Source organism: Lathamus discolor, chromosome 9 (genome assembly GCF_037157495.1).
Source record: "Lathamus discolor isolate bLatDis1 chromosome 9, bLatDis1.hap1, whole genome shotgun sequence".
Lineage (NCBI taxonomy): Eukaryota > Metazoa > Chordata > Aves > Psittaciformes > Psittacidae > Lathamus > Lathamus discolor.
Window position 1 is genome coordinate 4,734,166 of NC_088892.1, and position 19,177 is coordinate 4,753,342.

The 19,177-nt window shown below is 46.1% G+C and overlaps 1 protein-coding gene and 1 long non-coding RNA gene across 4 annotated transcripts; one reads left to right on the plus strand and one right to left on the minus strand.

Annotated features, from left to right (window-relative positions):
- Nucleotides 1–3,535: 3,535 nt before the first annotated feature.
- HMGN5 (high mobility group nucleosome binding domain 5) lies at nucleotides 3,536–14,252 on the minus strand. Of its 3 annotated transcripts, XM_065689289.1 has the most exons (7): nucleotides 14,111–14,252; nucleotides 13,237–13,288; nucleotides 11,783–11,812; nucleotides 10,891–10,920; nucleotides 9,940–9,990; nucleotides 5,540–5,683; nucleotides 3,536–4,244 (listed from the first exon to the last, which is right to left on the minus strand). In XM_065689289.1, the coding sequence occupies exons 2-7, from the start codon at nucleotides 13,249–13,251 to the stop codon at nucleotides 4,197–4,199; spliced, it is 318 nt and encodes a 105-aa protein (XP_065545361.1). In that variant the 5' UTR covers nucleotides 13,252–13,288; nucleotides 14,111–14,252; the 3' UTR covers nucleotides 3,536–4,196. The 3 variants fall into 3 exon arrangements, with proteins under 3 accessions (XP_065545361.1, XP_065545360.1, XP_065545359.1); XM_065689288.1 differs by lacking the exon at nucleotides 14,111–14,252 and having other exon boundaries at nucleotides 13,237–13,507; XM_065689287.1 differs by lacking the exons at nucleotides 13,237–13,288; nucleotides 14,111–14,252 and having other exon boundaries at nucleotides 11,783–11,869.
- LOC136019274 (uncharacterized) lies at nucleotides 13,701–19,177 on the plus strand. The gene is made up of 3 exons (XR_010614795.1): nucleotides 13,701–14,352; nucleotides 16,008–16,110; nucleotides 17,267–19,177. It is a non-coding gene; the product is annotated as an uncharacterized LOC136019274 (long non-coding RNA).

Here is a 19,177-nt window from a genome sequence, read left to right on the forward strand (position 1 = left end):
CATTGCTGCCCCAGCACATTGCTGATGGTGGACACCAGGAAGGAGTCTGGAGACACTTTTATTTCAGACCTCACTTTCCAGGATGGTGATCCGTGTTTTTCGAAGCCTTTCATTGTTCTGACAAAACAATAAGCAAACGCTTGCCCAAGTCCTGTTGAGGATCCAACAAGAACATGCATTATGGCAAGGAATGGGAAGTCTCAGCGCTTTCTTTCAAATTTCAAAGGCATCTGAAGTTCCCCCGTCCCCATGCTGAGCTAGGAGCCTGCACCAGAAGTTACATCGTGAGCTGTAGTAATGCACCAAGCCTGGCACGGATGACAAAACAGAAATCCTAGTGAAGAGCCTTACTTGCCCAATGACTGCTACTAAATAAAGTCATTATGAGGAAGCCCCTCAGCAGTAAGGCAAGTCTGAAACATTAACATGATCCCCTCAGTGTTGCACTACAATGGGGTCATTGTTCACTGTCAGCTCACTGTACTGACGCTGACACTGTACGCTGTCGGTGTTTCTATGGGACAGGCTAACGTGGCCCCAGGCACCGACTCCCATTGTAACCACTCTGCTCTCCTCTCGCAGAATGGTTTGGGTTGGAAGGGACCTTAAAGCTCATCCAGTTCCAGCCCCCTGCTCTCAGCACCACGACTTGTCCTGGGCCTGGCACTGGTCACTCGGGTTCCCAGTGCTGGGGCGCACTGCAGACTGCATTCACCTTGGGTTTTCTCTGCATGTGACACGTGAGGAGTGGCAGGTTTCCTGCTTAGCAGGTAACGGCATCAGAAGTGCTCACTGTCTGCATGATAAACAGGTCGTAAGGTTTTCAAACTACCTCGAAAAGAGTATCCTAAACATTATAACCAGCATTAATGCCTCCTTGCACCCTGTTTCACTGTAAAATCCAAGCCAACAATTGTACCCATGTCTTGTCTGATGACCCATGAGCTACATGGGCATCTCACTATGGCAAGTTCTTCCCAACCTCACTGTAAATCTTTCCCCCCAGCTAAAAACATCCTTATATCCCCTCGGAACCATCACTAGCTTTAGACTCATGAATCTCTTCACCACATCGCATCTTCTAAGCTCCTAATTGTTACGATTAATAGCAATAATCAAGCTCCTGCAGTGCTTTTGCCTGCCAAGCAACAATCCCAGCCTTTCATAAACAGCACTGGAATGGGCAGACATGTCCCACCCGCACCCAGGGCACTGCTGTGTGGCACCCAAGGATCATGGGGAAGGTGGCTTCCCACATACTGCAGCTGAACCCAGAAGTGGGTGCACCCAGCTGACTGGTCAGTGGAAAAGCTTTCTCCCTTCAAAACCTCTGCTTCTGGGGCAACCATAAGCTAAGCAAAGCTCGCAAGCTGACGTGGAGCTTGCCTTTGATTCGGTGTCTAGACATCAGGACCAACAGATGAGGAAGACTTGGCACAAGGCAGGCGATCTATTCAGTTGTGCAACTCGCTCAATACCCCATGGCTCAGAAAAGTTATGAATTTGAGCGAGGTTTGTCTGAAAAGTTAAGCAATTTTCTGTACTTATTTGAAACAGGAGTCTGATTATAACAATAGTTATAGAATTAAGAACAACTCTCGCCTTGGCACTAGGAGAGGAAGAACTAAACAAAACCAACCACTCAATTGTATGTTCTGGTCAACAACCTCCGGATGAAAATGGAGAAACATGCCTTGACATACAGAACGACCTCAATTAGCGTACGAGGGGCTGGTGATACCTTGGCATATAGATGAGCCCTTTGCTGAGACTATCATCCATACTCATAGTGTCTGCTGTTATTTAAATAGCAGTGCTTGAAGCGCTCAGTGACTAAAGCTAAAGAGAAATGGTTCAGTGGTACCAAGGCTTGGAGAAGGAGCTCACCTCCCTTGCAGACCTGGAGCTGCTATTTCAAACCCTTTTAGAGAAACACTGGGGGCAGGGAGATGATACACAAGTATAAAGCATTTCACTCCAATGTGCATTTTCTCCCTGAGGCAGTAGAGGCCCATTGGTATTTCTCATCAGCTTCAAGCGGTATCCAGTCAGACCTAAAAATGATTGTACCACATATGCAGAGCATGCTGCTGTGCTTGTGATTGTTCACTACTCAAAAGCGGGCTAAATCCAGTCAATCATTTTTAGATGTGAAAGTGTCAGGATGACACCTGAACTATTGTTGGCTCATCTTCTAATGGGGACATTCCGAATCTCCCCAGTTTTATCCACACATCTCACCACGCTTCCACCAGGGAAGGGATTCCAGCTACTTCTCTCCATCAGCTTTCACTGCAGCAGAGACCAGAGTATGCCTGAAAGTCACTGCAGACAGGGAATATCCTGCAAAGGAAAATGCCCCTAAGTACTCTCACCTTTGCTGCTGAGGGAGCTCTGGCCCAGTTAACCCTGATGCGTTTAGAGCAGTTCTGCCAAATGAAGGTGCTGCAGCAGGAATAAAAATCCCTGGTGCTTTAGGCCTTGAAAATTAAATCCACATTAAAGATCATCCAGCAGCTGATGCCCTGGGGTACTGATCCTGAAACACACATTTAATACAGGATGCTATGTGTTGAAATGCCTCGGTTTTGGATATCAGATAAAAATACGCAAGCTCCTGGAATTTCCTATTTCTGGGCTGTGAAACAATTTAATGCGAAAGATAAGGTTTCTGCATTGCAGACATTTTTCTTCTTATGAAATATATAATGTATTTGGTCATCAGTGTGAAGAGACTTTATATAAAATGAGGCTTTAAGAGGAAAACTTGAAGCGTCTTTAAATAAAGGCGCATAGAATAGCCGTAGCAACAAAAATGAGGCAAGGAAAAACCAATACTAAAGCCCCACTTAACTACCTGCCAGCCTAGCTGTCATTTCCCACAATAATAAAGCTTGCACTGGTGGAAAGCACTTCTGTACACACACATTATCATGCTAGGAGAAGCTACATGAGTCTAAGAAAGCATTCTGGGAGTAATACACAGTTAAAGAAAACTACAAATAGCAGTTGTGAAAGCATGGATGTTTACCAGGACTACGAACGTTCCTACACCAACAGAAAACTATTCTGTACCAATAAGGGTTTGATGTAAACGTGGTAGTCTCTAAGCTTCTGCAATGTTTCTAAGGAAAGAAGCCCCCTCAAATCACACCAGTTAACAGACACATAAAAGCAAAGCAGATGGTACCCTTCAGAGTTTACAGTAACATCTGTACAGCTCAAGGCGTGCTGGACCACACCAAGCATCCCACCTTGGCCTGAGCAAGTACTGAAGTTTACCAGCTCAGCCTCCACCTGGAAGCTGTTCCCAGCTCTGCGGTTCCTCTGCCATTGCCTGTTCCTACGCCAGCTCCCGGGAGGCTGGCTCGCAGAGCCACTTGCACACCTGAGGAGGAGAGGGGCTCCAGCCCCAGTCGTGCTATGGCCCAAAGCATTCTGGCTGCACAGGTCCCCTCGGCCCCAAGCCCTGTACTACTGCAGGAATTCCATAGCATTCCAGCAGTACGTTTGCAGCACAAGCAACAAACCACAATCAGCTTTTGAGGAGTCTTTTTTATTAAGATAAATCCAGCAAAATTCCTAACAGTGGGTACATACAACCAACCTGCCCTTTTAAAAGAAATGTTTGTATTTCGTTTAAAAACATGATTACACTTTATTTTATTTTCTTTTTTTTTTTTTTTTTCAAAACTGACAAAATAAAATTACATTTGGGAAACAACAGATTTCCAGCTCTTAGGTTTTTTTTTTTTTTTCATGAAAATAGCTCACCTTCTTTATAAAAGCAACCCACAGAACCACTGGAATGTTTAACACGGTTATTTGTTTTGAGACCTCCCCACTTTAAGAAACCATACAACACATACAAGGGGAAAATTAAAACCTGGAGTCTGTAAGCATGACTTACACAAAAAGGGACACACTGACAGAAGTCAAAAGCTACCACCACTTATTCTTTCCATGTACCATACAAACTATTACAATCACAAAATTTAAAAACAATGATTTTTTTTGTCTTGTTTTCTTTGTTAGGGATTTAATTCCCAAGTAACCGAGATGAAGATGTTCCATAATTAAATTCATGCTAAAAAAACCTGCATTTATAAAATAGTTGATAAAAATATTCCTCTCTGTTAACAATACAGCATGGAGGTACGGATACCAAATGATGGAGATATAGGGCAGGGTTAACATTACTCGGACTTGGCTTCCTTATCATCAGATGCTTCAGCAGCTGGTGCCTATGAAAGTGTTTGGGAAGAACAGAAATATTATTGGTAATGCTAATAGGATTCCATTCTAACAAGCATCAAAGAGACTAGTTTGTTAGCACAGACATGGACAACTTCTTGTGTAGACAGGCAAGAACACACAGCCACTACAGAAAACATCAACACAACACCATGTCAGCTGAGAAATCTAAAACTTAACACACAGATGAGTATTCATTAATATCTGAGTTAATTTGGGAATGTTAAGTGCCTCCAAAGAGGCAGACGTTTAGAACGTATTTTAGCTTAGGATCAGTCATACACTAGGGCAAGTTCAAGTCCTCATCTCTGTAAGTCACAGGGAAGTATAAGAATTACACATAAACCCATGATACTTGTCTACTGTCCAAACTTCAGGGAAACTGGTTCTCATCTGTTCTCTATAAAAACAGCTGTTACCTTTTAAGTCAACACATCCAAACTGCAAAGATCCTACGTAACACATTAGTCCCATAGTAATTTGTAGCAAAGAAGCTAAAAGAAGTTTAGTTTTAAAACTGAAAGAAGAAACAAGCTGCTGACTGGGTAACGATACTCGACACATAAAGAGAGACAACTGGCAGTCAAAAGCAACACGGAACACAAGAGGCTGGTCTGTGCCTACAGGGGCAAAGGGAGCCCGCAGCAAATGCTGCACTCCTACTATCAGCAAGAAATCTGCTAGGAAAAGGCCACCAGGAGCTCACTGAAGCTTGTAGCCAGTCCTAGCCAACGGCAGCTCTTAGGTAAGCAGCTGATACAATAAGAACCTGTCGGAAAGAGGCTTGCAGATCAAGAGACAAGACCGAGTTTGTTTTGCAGATCTCTCGTTGAATTGTTCTGAGGCGAAGAATTGTTTTACAGAATTGTGTAAAACTTAAAACCAGATTTCTGGCACAGTACCAACCCGTGCTGAGCAGAAGAGGCAATCCAGCAGTCCAGAGAGGCTATGCATAGTCAGCTCAGGGTTAGACAGCAATCTGACTGAGCTCTATTGTTCCCCAAATATTCTGCATTGCTCTTGTGCCAACCCCAAGAGGGGCACTACAACAGCACAGACCACCTGTGGAAGGGCTCTAGCATACAGCAGGACTGAGTTTGAAGGAGAATGCTACTCTTTCAGGCTCTCCCTGGCAGTTGCCCTGTGCAGATACTGCGGCTTGTCTGTCTCTACAGGACTGCAGTGAAACACACCTCCTTCTGACAAGGAGGCCCAGCCATTAGCTCCTGCAGCTCTATTACCAATACATCTGTGTTTAGTCCCGTGTTTACTGTAACTAAAGTACCTCATTAGTTTTGGTATCTCCGTTTTCAGAGTGGTTTTCTTCTTTCGCATCCTCTTGTTTAGTTTCATCTTTGCCTTTGGCTCCTTTTTTCCCTTTTGTTGCTGCTTTTTTGTCCTCCTTTTTATCATTTGCTGCCTTTTCTTTCTGTTAAGAAAACAGACCATGATACGGTTACGCTACATTCCACTGTGTACATCCGCATGAGCACCTTCGAAGCTCCAAAACAGTCTACGCAACCCCCTTCTACTCACTGAACTTCCTATTGACAAAGATGAGATCAAAGTTCCTAAGGAGAAGTGCTTTCCTTCTGTTCTGTCCTGAATGTGCTACTTGGAAGTACATAATATAAAAGCAGCCATGGCTGGGGTTAAAAGAATTCCTATTTTAAATAGGAATTCAATTAAATTAGCTAAAAAATGTTGAACTGGCCTGTATTTCTGCTGTGCTGCTGAAAGACATACCACAGAACAAAAAGAACATGTACAACTAGTGGAAATACCAGAATACTTCAGATGTGCTATTAATGCCTATTTAGAAAACTGTAACAAAGCTGTAGTCAAAGGACTTTCCCCCTTCCCTGCCAGAAATATTCCTTACTATAATAAGCCACTTGTGTGATAGACAAGCTGGGGGCTCAACAGCATCACTTCGATAACAAGAACTTTGCATTTATTATCTAAGTGCAGATTCTCATACGTGGATCAGGCTAAATCAAAGCAAAACTTGATGCTACAACTTTGGTGGCAACAGTTTTCTATATGTCAAGGTCAGATCCCAACCCCAGTGCATTAATGAGCACAACTCTCATTAGTTTCACTTCCAAGGATCTGCCTCTTGCTGCCGCTAAGTAACTGCACTAAGCAAACCAGCTTAGTTCCTCGCTTGATTAACCTAGTTCCAACAAAGGAACCATAAGTATCTGCAAAATTACTGCTCACAGGGAAGTGAAGATAACAAATTACTGAATATATATAGATCTACTCAGAAGATGGGAGTTGCCTCTGTGACTGTAAGTTACAAAAAGTATACTTTCTTATTCTAACACCCCATTAATATAGAAAATCAATTCATATTAAAAATTAGCTGCTTGCTAAGGGTTGAACTTGGATATGGAATATAATAAGGGGCAGTCACCTAATTCTCCCATGATTCTGGTGATTAAAAGTTCACCAAAATGAATACCACATCATACAGTAACTGCAGAAAATTTAAGATGGGAGGTTAGCAGCACTCAAATGGGTGAGGGTCCAGTCTAACCTCCTGCTCCCCAGTCTGACCTTGCTGAGGGATTTCAGCCCATCTGGGAAACTCTACTGCAATACAGTGTTAGGAGACCCCTTCTCACCGGCTGTGCCCACTCCCAACAGGCCTCTCCTCATCCCTGGGGCCTGATTTATCAGCGATATGGAGTGGATCTTTCCAAGAGAAGGAAGAGCCACCAGAGGAGGAAAGAAAAAACCATGCCTCCACTCACTCCTTTTCCCCTCCATTGGCTGAACAGTCCTCCAATACTAAAGAGAGGCAGAAAAAAAGGGAACTATCACAGTAGTATCAGCCCCCAAGTACTGGTACTGTTTGGCAGTAAGATTTAGAACTGCAATACTACTGTGGTGCTGGTTTGCTCTCTGTCACTTGAACAGATCTCCTCAGACCTTTGAAGCACAAGTAAGGAGTCCACTGTGAGGGGTTCCTCCAGCAGCAGTAGTATGCTCCATACTCAAGAGCACAGCTGTGTTAGCTACTTGCTCTTCCACTGTAAGCCATAAAGGGTTTTTTAAAGGCTTGGGGGCATTTGAAGAAGGGTGTCTTTTCCTTACCCCATCAAAAAAAGACAACAAAGTATTAACAGAGCTAAAACTGTAATTCTCTGTAGCCTGCTCTTTGCCAGTAAAGCCCCTTTTAAGAAAGCATTTGAGGAGAATACACAGAAACTGGCTTCCACAGCTGGACTAACCCCACAGAAAGTGTCTGGCAGCACACAGCTGTGAGTGAGGATTCCAGGATCTCTGCTCTGTTCTGCAAGATCTGAGATTCCTGGGGACATGGTAACAGTTATTCTGTAAGGGATCAAGTCCCCTTCCACAACTGGGTGAGACCAGGAAAAAAAATATGCAAGGAAACAATGTTATTTTTCAGTTTCGGAGCTCCTTCCATCCTCACAGCTAGTTCTGAGCTAATGCTATTGTATTAATTTTTCTATACAGATGGCAACATCAACTCAGCAATAAGGTCCTGTGTTTTACACAGTGATAATTTTTTTTCCCCAGCTCTATGTTTTTCAATATGTCTGAGTTTAAAAGGGAGAATCTTTTCTGACACACAAATATAAAACATTTAAAGAACCTGGAAGTTGCAAAGTAAAGCACTTGGGGGAAACAAGAATTAAAGATGCCTGCTCAATTCTTACTACATAACCTTTGACACAGATATTGATCTGGTATTAGGAGCTCTAGAGAGCTCAACTATCCTGACCTCAAACCAGCATCAGAGCCAATGCTTTCCAAGTCCAATGGGTGTACACTGTGCAGGGCAATGACCGAGGCAGCACTCCCAACAAAACTAGACTGTCTACGAATGCAGAGTGAAACCGCACCATACCGCTTGTGCAGTAAGGGACAAAACTAAGTTTTGACAGTCCCTAACTTCATAGAACCATAGAACGGTTTGGGTTGGAAGGGACCTTAAAGCTCATCCAGTTCCAAGCCCCTGCCACAGGCAGGGACCCCTTCCACTGGAGCAGCTTGCTCCAAGCCCCTGTGTTCAACCTGGCCTTGAACACTGCCACAGATGGGGCAGCCACAGCCTCTGTGGGCATGCTGTGCCAGGGCCTCACCACCCTCACAAGGAAGAACTTCTTTCTAATATCTAATCTAAACCTACCCTCTTTCAGTCTAAAGCCATTTACCCTTGTTTTAACACTACTTCCTCTTATGATTTCTGAATGCTTACTTTCACAACTTTTTAACTTTCAATTAATGCAGCTTCTCTGTATAAACCCTGAGATGCTGCCATAAAAACTGAACGTAAAAAACCTGTAAAATAGAAAATACCAACAACGTGCATTATGTGCAACTGCACTGACCTCTGCACAGCTCACCAGCAGATCCCCAAGCCAGCTCTCTGCCACTTGGGCTGGAAGAGCAACCACCCATGGCTGGCTCTCTTCCTCCCGGGGGAGCAGCCACTAGAGGGAGATGCAATGCAGAGCTTGATAGCCACAGGAATGCAGGGCAGCAGGGTTCCTGGATTCCCCTGCCCTCTGGAATGGCATCTAGGAATCCGGCTGCACCACAGAGACGCCAATGTGAAAAACTTGCTTTACACAGCACTGCGGTTACAGAACTGAGACGTGGGGTCCCCAAAACTACAAGCCGGGTTCTCCGCCTTGTCCGTGTCTCATGACATCTCTGCTGCTCAGTACAGAAGGCCTTGGAAGTGGAACAGTTTTCATCACCTGGAAGCCTGATGCGCCATATGCTATTGCAAGGGCTTTTAAACATACAGAGCACAGCTCCTGGTCCACAGCCCATCAACCCCTTCTGTAACTTTAGCATCTCCTGCACCTGTGACTCACCCGTATGACCTGCTGAAACCACAATGGAAAATGTACGGTGGGAACAGGCTAAAAAGAACACCAAAGTGGGGGGTGGGGGATTTTTTGGGGGTTGGGTTGTTTGGGTTTTATTTGTTTGGCTTTTTCCCAGCTGCAAAATCCTCATACAATCTGCATATTGACAGACAGACCTAAAAAAAAGCACTCCAAGCTGTGACCGCTGGGGGAGTTTGGCAGAAAAGGGGTATAAGGAACACCTCATGGATTGCACAGCTGTCCCCTTTTAAATTCCAAACTGTTCTTCCAAAGCAAAAATGAGCTTTAAATAGTTTCTTTTTTAACTATACTGTCAGATATGCCAATATTTTTGACATTTCCAAATATATCCAGCTTAAGAAAACGGGCACGTAGAACTTCATCTCCGGATTAAAATCCGATAAACTGATAACTAACTGAAAAATGTGCTTTTCAATGAAAACATGGTAAGAAACTGTAATTAAAAACATGATTTTGAATGCTTTCTCTTACTGACTCTCTGATCTCTATTCAAAGCACCGTTTTCCCAGCAATACATTACATGAAACTTCAGAATGGCCTTGCCAGACAAGCAGTAAAGCCTCATCACAACCGATTTAAAACCTGTTCAGTTTACCACATTCCTTCACTAGGAACAGGATAAAATTATCCTTACATCTTTCACGTTCTTTTAACTCACATAATTAAATCTTAAACCTTTAAAGAAACTGATGAAGAAACAAAATGGCTAGTTGTGGATGGGTTTTTTACCTCTATATACACCTTGAGAAAGAGAAGCACAACTTCAGTTCAAGAGATCTTGAACACTTACCTTAGGTGCTGCCTTTTTGGGCTTTGGCTCCGGTTTAGGTGGAGCAGGTTTCTGCACGAAACATACACAAGAAGCAGTCAGACAAATGCTATACATGTTTTAGTAACGTATTGGTAACTTCTGAACTCTATAGAACAAAAAGTAGTTTAGAGCTGACTGCTTCCTTCTGTATTACAAAGGAGAAAACATCAGAGACAGATCAGCATGGTTTGTTATCCGAACCCATGTCTCCACATCTATCTTATGGTATTCATGGTACAGATGCTGACAGTAGTAGTAAGTGGATCATTACTGTGCCTGGGTGTTACTGTCTGCTGTGAAGGCAAGTGTGTGTCAAAAATAAAGGTATTAACATTTGCACATAACCCTATGTATGAATACACAGCTTAGCTTTCACTAAAATTAAGTACTTCCTCTCTTAAATAGCAAACTTGGCATTTCCAAGATGGCTTAAAAAAGGGCTGGGTGCACTGAGTGTCTGTAGAAAAGGCTGCCAAGAGCCTGTTTAAGGCTGTGACTTTGGGCTGAACCCACGTGACAGATTTACACCCTCTAGGTCTCAGTTTCCCCAACAGCTGGGCCCATAAATTCATTGGGCAGACTACAAGTATAAGAAGACAGCAGGTAATTTATGGCACTATGAGCAGGTATTTGCATGGAGAAGACCTACAGAGAACAAATGCATGCTTAAATCAGTATCCCTTGACTCTGGATACTCATGCATCCAGACTGAATGTTAGCTAACACATGTCTAAAGTAGGCCTGTAATGTGCTGATACTCAAGGACTAGACACAGAGAATGGGAATTTTTACTTTTAAATATTGCAATACTTTAACCATGCCTTTCACAATATTGGTGGGGAAAAGATGAAATAGTTTCGCTATAACTGTCCCCTAAAACTTAGCATCCTACATGAGTATAATATGAAAAGTGTAAATAAAGATACTTACAGCGGATAGTCTAGCTGACCTTCTCTTTGGCTGTGTAAAGAAAGACGTGTCACTAAAATTCAGGGAGCATATACAGCAGTGCTTTTTCAGAACTACAACCCAGAATAAAACGGCACTTTGAAGCCCCATACAAACTCCAGAACTTATTAAATTACGGCCATTTTGGCGATGACTTCCCCAAAGCGCAGCTTTGTTCTCTAGTTTTCACTCCATGCTACCTCCCTTTTACCCCACTGTAAGGAATGAAGTTTCTTTACTTGCAGGAGTGGTGCCATGAAGACTCCTGTCACTGAGCCACTGACTAAAAGAGAAGGCTGCGTGGAGACCTCATAGCAGCCTTTCAGTATCTGAAGGGGGCCTATAGGGATGCTGGGGAGGGACTCTTCGTCAGGGACTGTAGTGACAGGACAAGGGGTAATGGGTTAAAACTTAAACAGGGGAAGTTTAGATTGGATCTAAGGAGGAAATTCTTTCCTGTTAGGGCGGTGAGGCACTGGAATGGGTTGCCCAGGGAGGTTGTGAGTGCTCCATCCCTGGCAGTGTTCAAGGCCAGGTTGGATGAAGCCTTGTGTGGGATGGTTTAGTGTGAGGTGTCCCTGCCCATGGCAGGGGGGTTGGAACTGGGTGATCTTGAGGTCCTTTCCAACCCTAACTATTCTATGATTCTGTGTTCCTGCTGGACCCAGTGGCCTCAGCCCAGTGGAGCCACTGGCTGCAGCGGGGACACCTAGAACCCACCTGAGGTGACAGGTGAAGTGAAGGGCACAGGCACCCCAAACCCACCCCTGAGGGCTGCAGGCCATGCACAAGGCATGGGGGCCTCATAATTTATGTGGAGCACTACCCAAGTCCTTGGAGGAATGGGTACTAGCACAGAAGCAGCAGCTCCTACCTCCTCCTTTGCCTCGCCTTCAGCTGGAGCCTGCAAGGAAAGCGAGAGACTGAGGTGAGAAGGTGTCGCCATCTCCTGTGGTCAGCTCCCTCACAGCCCTGAAGGGAGCCCGGGGGTAAGCAGGGGACACCCAGTGCCACCCTGCAGACATGAACGCCATGCCTGGCTCCTCTTCCCTGCTCCTACGGGGTGAGGAGACCGGTATCTAGCAGAGGAGACCGGTATCTAACAGAGAAGACCAGTATCTACCGAAGTAAAACGATGGCGGGCTTCCCCCCCCCCCCTTCCTCAGACTACAACTCCCACAATTCCCCGGGGCCGCCGAGCTCACGTCACCGCGCCGAGGCGTCGCCGCATTTAAAAAGTTCCCGCCAAATTACCTGCCACAACAAGGTCGTCGCCGGCCCCTCACAAGGACAATGCCGGACGCTCGGCACCGATGCGGTCGAGGCCGCTCACGGGGCTTCGGTCCGGTCCGGCCGCCCCCGGCCCAATGGGCCGGGGGCGGCCGGACCGGACCGAAGCCCCGCAGGCGGCCGAGGAGCCAGGCGAGTCGGGGGGGGGGGGGGGGGGCATGATGGCCGCACCACCGCCTCCTCCTCCTCCTCCCTCAGCCGCGGGGCGTCGGGAGCGAGCCCTAAGGGCCGAGTGAGGCGGCGGGGAGCGCCCGGCCCCGGTAGTGGCGGCTGGCGGCCTCGGTGCCCTTGGTTGAGGGGAGGAATGAGGAGGGTCTGAGATGGGGCGAGGTGGGGGGGAAAGGAAAGGGAATAGTCGGTCGGTGTTGGCCTTGAAGCCAAAGTTCCTAATTATGGTGGTGAATCCCTTCCCCGCTTTCCTTCAAGGACAGTTTCAAATTCTGCGCCGCCTAATGGCTCCAAATTACCATTGCACAACCATCTGGTATGACAAGAAGTGGGAGGAAAAAAAAAAAAAAAAAAAAAGGAGAACAAAGGCAAACGCAGGAGAAAGAAGCACCGTTTAAACCCAAATCCTCCCGGGGAAGGACCCGATCTGCCCTAAAATACCCCCGGAGGTGGCCGGGAGGGTTAGGACCATGGTTTGGGCGGTGGGTGAGCGGCGGAGCCTGCCGCGCCGGGCTGTGCTCTCTCCACAGGGGCAGCGGCAGCACCATGGCTGTTTGTAATCCAGCATGGAGACACTGCTCAGCCTCCTCCTCGCCAGCGAAAACGGCCCGAAGTGAACTCGCGGCCTCCCTTTGCCCGCCCTGGGTAGCCCCACACCCGCCGCAGACCTTCTCCTTCCCGTCCCCGGCTCCGCTTTAGGACATGCACGGGAAATTAAAAATGCAAAAAAAAAAAAAAAAAAAAAAAGGGAAAAAACTCCAAAATCCACGCACACGCGCGCGCGCAAAACCCCGCGGATAATTCTGCGAACGCCGCTTTAATCGCTCCCCTTCTCTCTCCCCCTATTTTTGTCCTGATTTCCGGACTTACCTTTCTTTTGGGCATAGTTGCACCTTAATAGTTGATTGCAAAATATATAGATCTAGATAAGATGTAAAAAAAAAAAAAAAAAAAAAATAAATGTAACCACCGGGGAGGAAAAAAAAAAAAAAAACCAACAAACTGTTTCAACCGTTCTGCAAAATTGAAGAAAAAAAAAAAAGGGGGAAAAAAAAAAAGATGTATAAAAGGGACCAAGAGTTAATTGCAGCAGAAACTGAACAAAAAAAAATCCCCCCCTCTTTATTGCAAACAGTAAAATACACCAACACGCAACCAAACTGCATGAATGGGGAGCGCGAGATGGGCCCAGCCGCCGACTGACGGCCGCGCCGCCCAATGGGCGGCCGAGCAGCGGCCCGGGGAGGCGGGGCGAAGGCGAGGAGGGGCGGGGCGGCGGCCGCGGCGCGAGCGACGCTGGCGGGCGGAGGGACGGCGGCGGTACGCTGTCTGCGCAGCGCCGCGGCCTAAAGCGCGCGGTGAATACGGCGCCGCCGCCGGCGGACCCAGCGCGGCCCGCGGCCGGAGCGCGGAGCGGGGTGGGGGGGGGCAGCGGGGCCGGGCACCCCATTGCATTCCCTGCCCGCCGCCTCTGCGGGCGGCCCCGCCGCGGCCCGCGGGGTTTCACTCCCCCCGCTCGCCCCCGCCTCCTTCTCCGCGTTCCCCCCAGAGGCCGGGAAAGAAACTTCCCCGAAAGTTACCACAGGCCGCAGGACGACAACATGGCCGCCGTGGCGGCGGCCCTGGCCCTCCCGCCGCGCCGGGGGGCCGCCATGCCGCGGGGCGCTCGGCCTCGCCGCAGAGAGCGGGCGGCGGGAGGAGCTGGCCGGCCCGCGGCGGCCAGGGCTGCCCGCCTGTGCGGTACCTGTTGGAAGGGGCCGCTGCTCCCCCCCCGTGTGCCTCAGCCCGCCAAGGGGCCGCGGCCTTTGTCCGCCCCGGCCCTGCCGGCTAGAAGCGGGGTGTCCGCGGAGTGCAGCAGCCTCCGGGGCCGAGCAGCGGCTGAGCGGGGAGTTGTGGGACCAGGCTGGGCTTTGAGGTGCCCTTTGGTCTGTGAGACCAGAGCTGAGGCGAGTGAGATCGTCCCTGGAGCTGGGCCTAGACTCTGAGGTAGGCCATAAAGTGAAGCCTCCGACTTGTGCAGGGTTTAAGGAACGTTTGCTCTTATTTCCATTGTAGCTAACGGTGATTTCTGTCAGGGTTTCCACCGTATCTTGTGTAAGGAGAGCAAAAGAAGTGTATTAATACCACCTTTAGGAGCAAAACACCTGGTAACTAAGACAGCAGGAGCTGCTGCTCTGAAATTTTGACTATTCCTCCCAAAAACCAGTCTAATCCCTTTCTAAAACCTACAATAAAGGACATTCTGCAGTCTTCCGAGGTGGCATGTTGCAGCACTCAGCTCTCCTTAAACCACAAGGTTTTCCACAGCGTTGAAACTGTACCTTGATTGTGAATTTATGTTTCTTCATCCAGTGTCCAGCAGATCCAAAGAACAATTAATAAACATCAATTTACACTTACCTGTTTAGATCCTGTGTCATTGCACATGGTATTATCCATTGTGCATAATATTTCCATATCCCCTGTTAAACTTCATTTTTCTGGCTGAACAAATTCTCTTTGGTGTCATGACCTCATAGGCTGTAATTCCTTAACCTTTTCTCATTCTCTGCCTGCTCTGGACTATTCAACTTTGCATTCTTCCTTACACCTCTATCCCATAAGCAGGTTAATCAGGCAACCTGCCTCAGCGCAGCATTTGACAACTTTGCAATAGCCTCACCGTGTTGGTTCAGACTCTTCCTGATTCCCTGTAATCCCCAGATCCCTTCCAGTGCTGCTTCTGAACATCTGTTCCCCCTATTCTGGACAAATTCATGGTGACTTTCTGGTTTGTCACTTTTTACATTACCTCATTCTCAAAGGGTTTATATGCCAATAGTTCATTACCTTCCTGGACTTCGGAGTTGGGCTGAGCAGTTTTCCATGCACAGGTCCACTTTTCCTTTAGTCAATGTAGAACCATCAAATGCCATGATTTTTGACTGGCGTAAACACTGGGAAGTGCATTGTCCAGGCATCTCAGTGTAACCGCATAACCAGATACAACCTAGTCTGTTCTTTCCTGCTGCTACCTGTTGCTATCATCTTCCTAAAAAAGCTGTGTGGCAATTCACCTTATTTGAAGGCTGAAGTGAAAGGTACAGCTTTTCTCTGTGTGTGTCTTCCTTTATTTGTTCCTCTTTTCTGTCAGTAATAAGATTTTCTTTTGTTTTGTTTTTCCTTCCAGTATGTATAAATAGAGCATGTTCCTGTATTGTTACCTGTTAATAATGTCCCCTTCAAGTTCTCCTGTACTAATCAAGATTTTAAATAGCGTTTTCAATAGTTTTCTCCATCTTCTGAACCAAAAATTGTCTGAAACACATTTCAAGAGCTCTTTGTCTTCTTTCAAGAGCAAGAAGTTCAATAGCAGTACTTTCAATAGCAGAGGTTCTTCGTTACCAACAGGGGTTGTGTTGCTCTTGCTTTTGTCAGTGACCTTGAGAGGTTTCGCCCCTCTCCCTGCAGTTACTGTTTCATTCTTTCTATATAGTCTGCTAAGTCTTTGTGGAACTTTGGTGGAAAAGGAACAGGAATTTGTTGAAGAGTCCATGAAGATCTTCTGAACAACTTGCTTGACAGGTGGTTGGATCAAAATGCACACTGCAGATGAAGCACAGATTTAAAATTCAGTACTAATATTTGCATTTTATTTGCAGGAATGTCCTGCAGAGGTGGAAAGCCTGTTCCTGATGTTGGAGGAGATCTGTAGTACTTGACGATGTTTTCCTTGATCACCTGCCTGGCCTGAAGCAGATCAAGGTATTCCTTAATAAAGGCAAAATACACCAAAATCACTCTTAGGTGACTGACTTCTAGCCTTCCCCAAATAGGCGGTTAGATATATTGCTTTCTTATTCCTTTGTCTAAAATTCACTAAAGTTTTGAGCATTAGGAGATTCCACCACAGGATCTCAGTGCTCTCACAGATCTCACAGTCATGCTCTTCAGGCCCAAGGCATTTTACTCCCTGATTCATTCATCTCTAATGGATGAAAACTTGGTCTTACTGAAGAGGCAGTGATTGTGCTGCTCTTCAACACTGCTGTCTCTGGAATCAGCAGGGTGGCAGCATGGTGATGGCACAGTGAGGCTTCCCTCGCTGCCATGTGAAATCTGCTGTGACGCCTCTTGTTAAACCAGAAGCAGGCAGGATGCGGGCTTTGGACACGACAAACCCTCAGCCTGGTTCATCTGGCTGTGCAGCAGCCCCACAATCATGAATTCATAGGCAAGGGAACTGGGATTCTGTGTGTGCTCATAGTCATGGCACATACAAGTAATATTAATACATCATTGTTTTGTGGCAAAATATCACAAAACGCATTTTCTTGTTATGCATTTGAAGTGTCCTTTGGCCTTATTTTATATAACTTTTGGGATGAGTGGATTATTGATCTGTGGAAGATGTTTGTGCTTGGTTAATCTTACAGTTTGTCCTGGGTAAAAATTGATTTATGTTTCAAATTCAGTACTGATTGCAATGAAACATTTAGTGCTTATTAATTTGGGAACGTGAGGGTGTAACTCTGTTGGCTGGTTTAGGATTCTCATTGACTCTGTTCATCTTTACTTCAATAAAATCTTTGGCTTAGCTACAGCTGCCTAGCTGATCCCTGACAGTAAAGGGATGCCTGCAGGCACCAAAGTAAATGGAGACTTTTATTAAACAGATAAAATACACATTAGAAGTTTCAATCCATTGCAGTCAGACAAACTGACTGTCAGCAGCAAGTTTGTTTTTCTTTTAGTTTCTTCTTTCTTCTAGTTTTAGTTCTTTAAAAGAAGTTGTAGTTCAGAAAAGCAGTCAAAGCTAAGACTACTACTAAAATGAAGCCAGAAAAGCACAAAAGAAAAATGAGTAGTTTCGTCAGCTGTTCAGTTGCCAAGATGTCTTTTATTTGCCTTTCCTCCACAGTTTTTGCATGGTGCGTGCTGCTGTACAGGTCTCAAATGCGTGATGGATGCCCGTACAGTAACAATTCTCTCTCTTCAAAAATAGAGGATGTGAGAAGAGAAGAGAAAGGCAAGTCAGAAGAGTGTCAGAAGTCACGTGTGTGGGTGAAGCGTTGCTAGTTCCTGGCCTTGCATGAAGCACTGCATGGAGTCCTGTCCCCAAAACTGTCTAGAGCTGGGCCCAGCAGCAGGGTCAGAGGGATGCGCCTTTAGTGCAAGGTCACACAGTGACAAAACCTGCACATGCCATACTGGGATGTGTAAATAATACAGTGCTTAAACGAAGAATAACTTTCAGGGAGCTACAGGCAGGATTTGTCTATGCAAAAGCAGATGCTTACATTTGAGTAAGTTGTCTGGACTCTCTCTCTTGTCCACAGAGAAAAGCAGGCACCTTTGGGGTCTGGTGCACTCCATTCTAGGTCAGATGTTCAATCTGGCATTATAAACCAGAAAATACATTTCTTCACCTATCACAAGGGAGACTAACAGGTTTGGTAACTTCTCAACACAGAAATAATGGGAAGTCTACTGTCTTATAACAGGTTTCACTCCATCAGCTCTAACTGAAGAGAGATGGAGACAAGGGAGGCTCAGTGGCAGAAACCACAACTACAGTGGTAAATGCCCAGTGTCTCCATGTAGACCACAGAGCTGTAATGTCTGAGGCTGAAGGGTCAGACATTGTTAGCAATGTTTTATGGAGCAGCTGGTCAGGGAAGCCATGAAAGGAGAAGCAATTCTTGATTGAAGGCAGAGAACAGGACCTGACTACTCAGTCACTGAATCAGTGACCGTTACATACTTAAGAGTCAGCACGCTGATCAGAGCAACAAAAGCTAAAGAAATCTCCTGTTCTCAATTTTGGAAAGGGGAACTCTGTAACAGTGAGAAGGCCTCTTGAAAAAAGCTGAAAGGGGTAGCTAGAAGGGTGAAACGGGTTTATGCAGTATGGAGCCAACTGAAAGACATTACATTGCAAGCTCTGACCAAATGCATATCCTAGGTCAAAGATCAAGGGTGGCTAAAAAAAAAAAAAAAGAAGCTAAAAAAATCAAACAGGGCTAAAAGACAGGACAAGGCAGGCTGTCAGAAGCAAGATGGCATTCTGCAAAAAGTTGGACTTGGGTTCTGATGAGGAAAGCAGGAAGATCATAAGCGAAATGTAAAGCTACTTGTGTAAAAACAGTTTAACACACAACTTGAAAACAGGTTTAAAAGCATAAGAAGTCATTTTTCAGTCTTGTCAGCAGGAAGCCTGAAGGACGTCTTCTAGAACTGGTCTGCTATCAAGGTGTAAAAGGAATATGCAGAAAAGCCAGTACTGGAGCAGAAAACCCAAATGACTTCTTTGCTTCTGCATTGATTATGGAGGAGGCTGGGTAAGTTCCTGGATAGGAACTCACAAGCTCGCCTGAGGATTGTCTTGTGCTGAAGCATCATTTAAGAGTCACAATAAATCAACAAAGCAACTAAGGATCTCCCAAGGCCTCTGTGACGGTGAATGCATGGGCTATCTCCAGGTATGTAAAAACTTCTCTTCAAACAGTGGCATGGCAGTTACCATATACTGATTTGCAGCTCCATTTCCCATTCTTTCACCTTGCTCTGAGCTCACAGCAAGCAGGAACTGCAGGTTTCTTGCTGGTCAGTGTGATGAAGGCAGGATTTAGTGTTCAGAGCACAGAACACTAAACACTGGGCTGGAGCCCAGTCCTGAGTCCTGAGGTCTCCAGCCCAGGTCCTGAGTCAGTGGGAGCCAAAGAGCCAGGCAAACATGTGGGCAGACTTCTGGATTGTGCCTTCTGCCTTTCAGGGCAGCAACCCTCTGTGAATGCCTAGTTCAATAAACTGGCCTAAATCAGCATGAAAA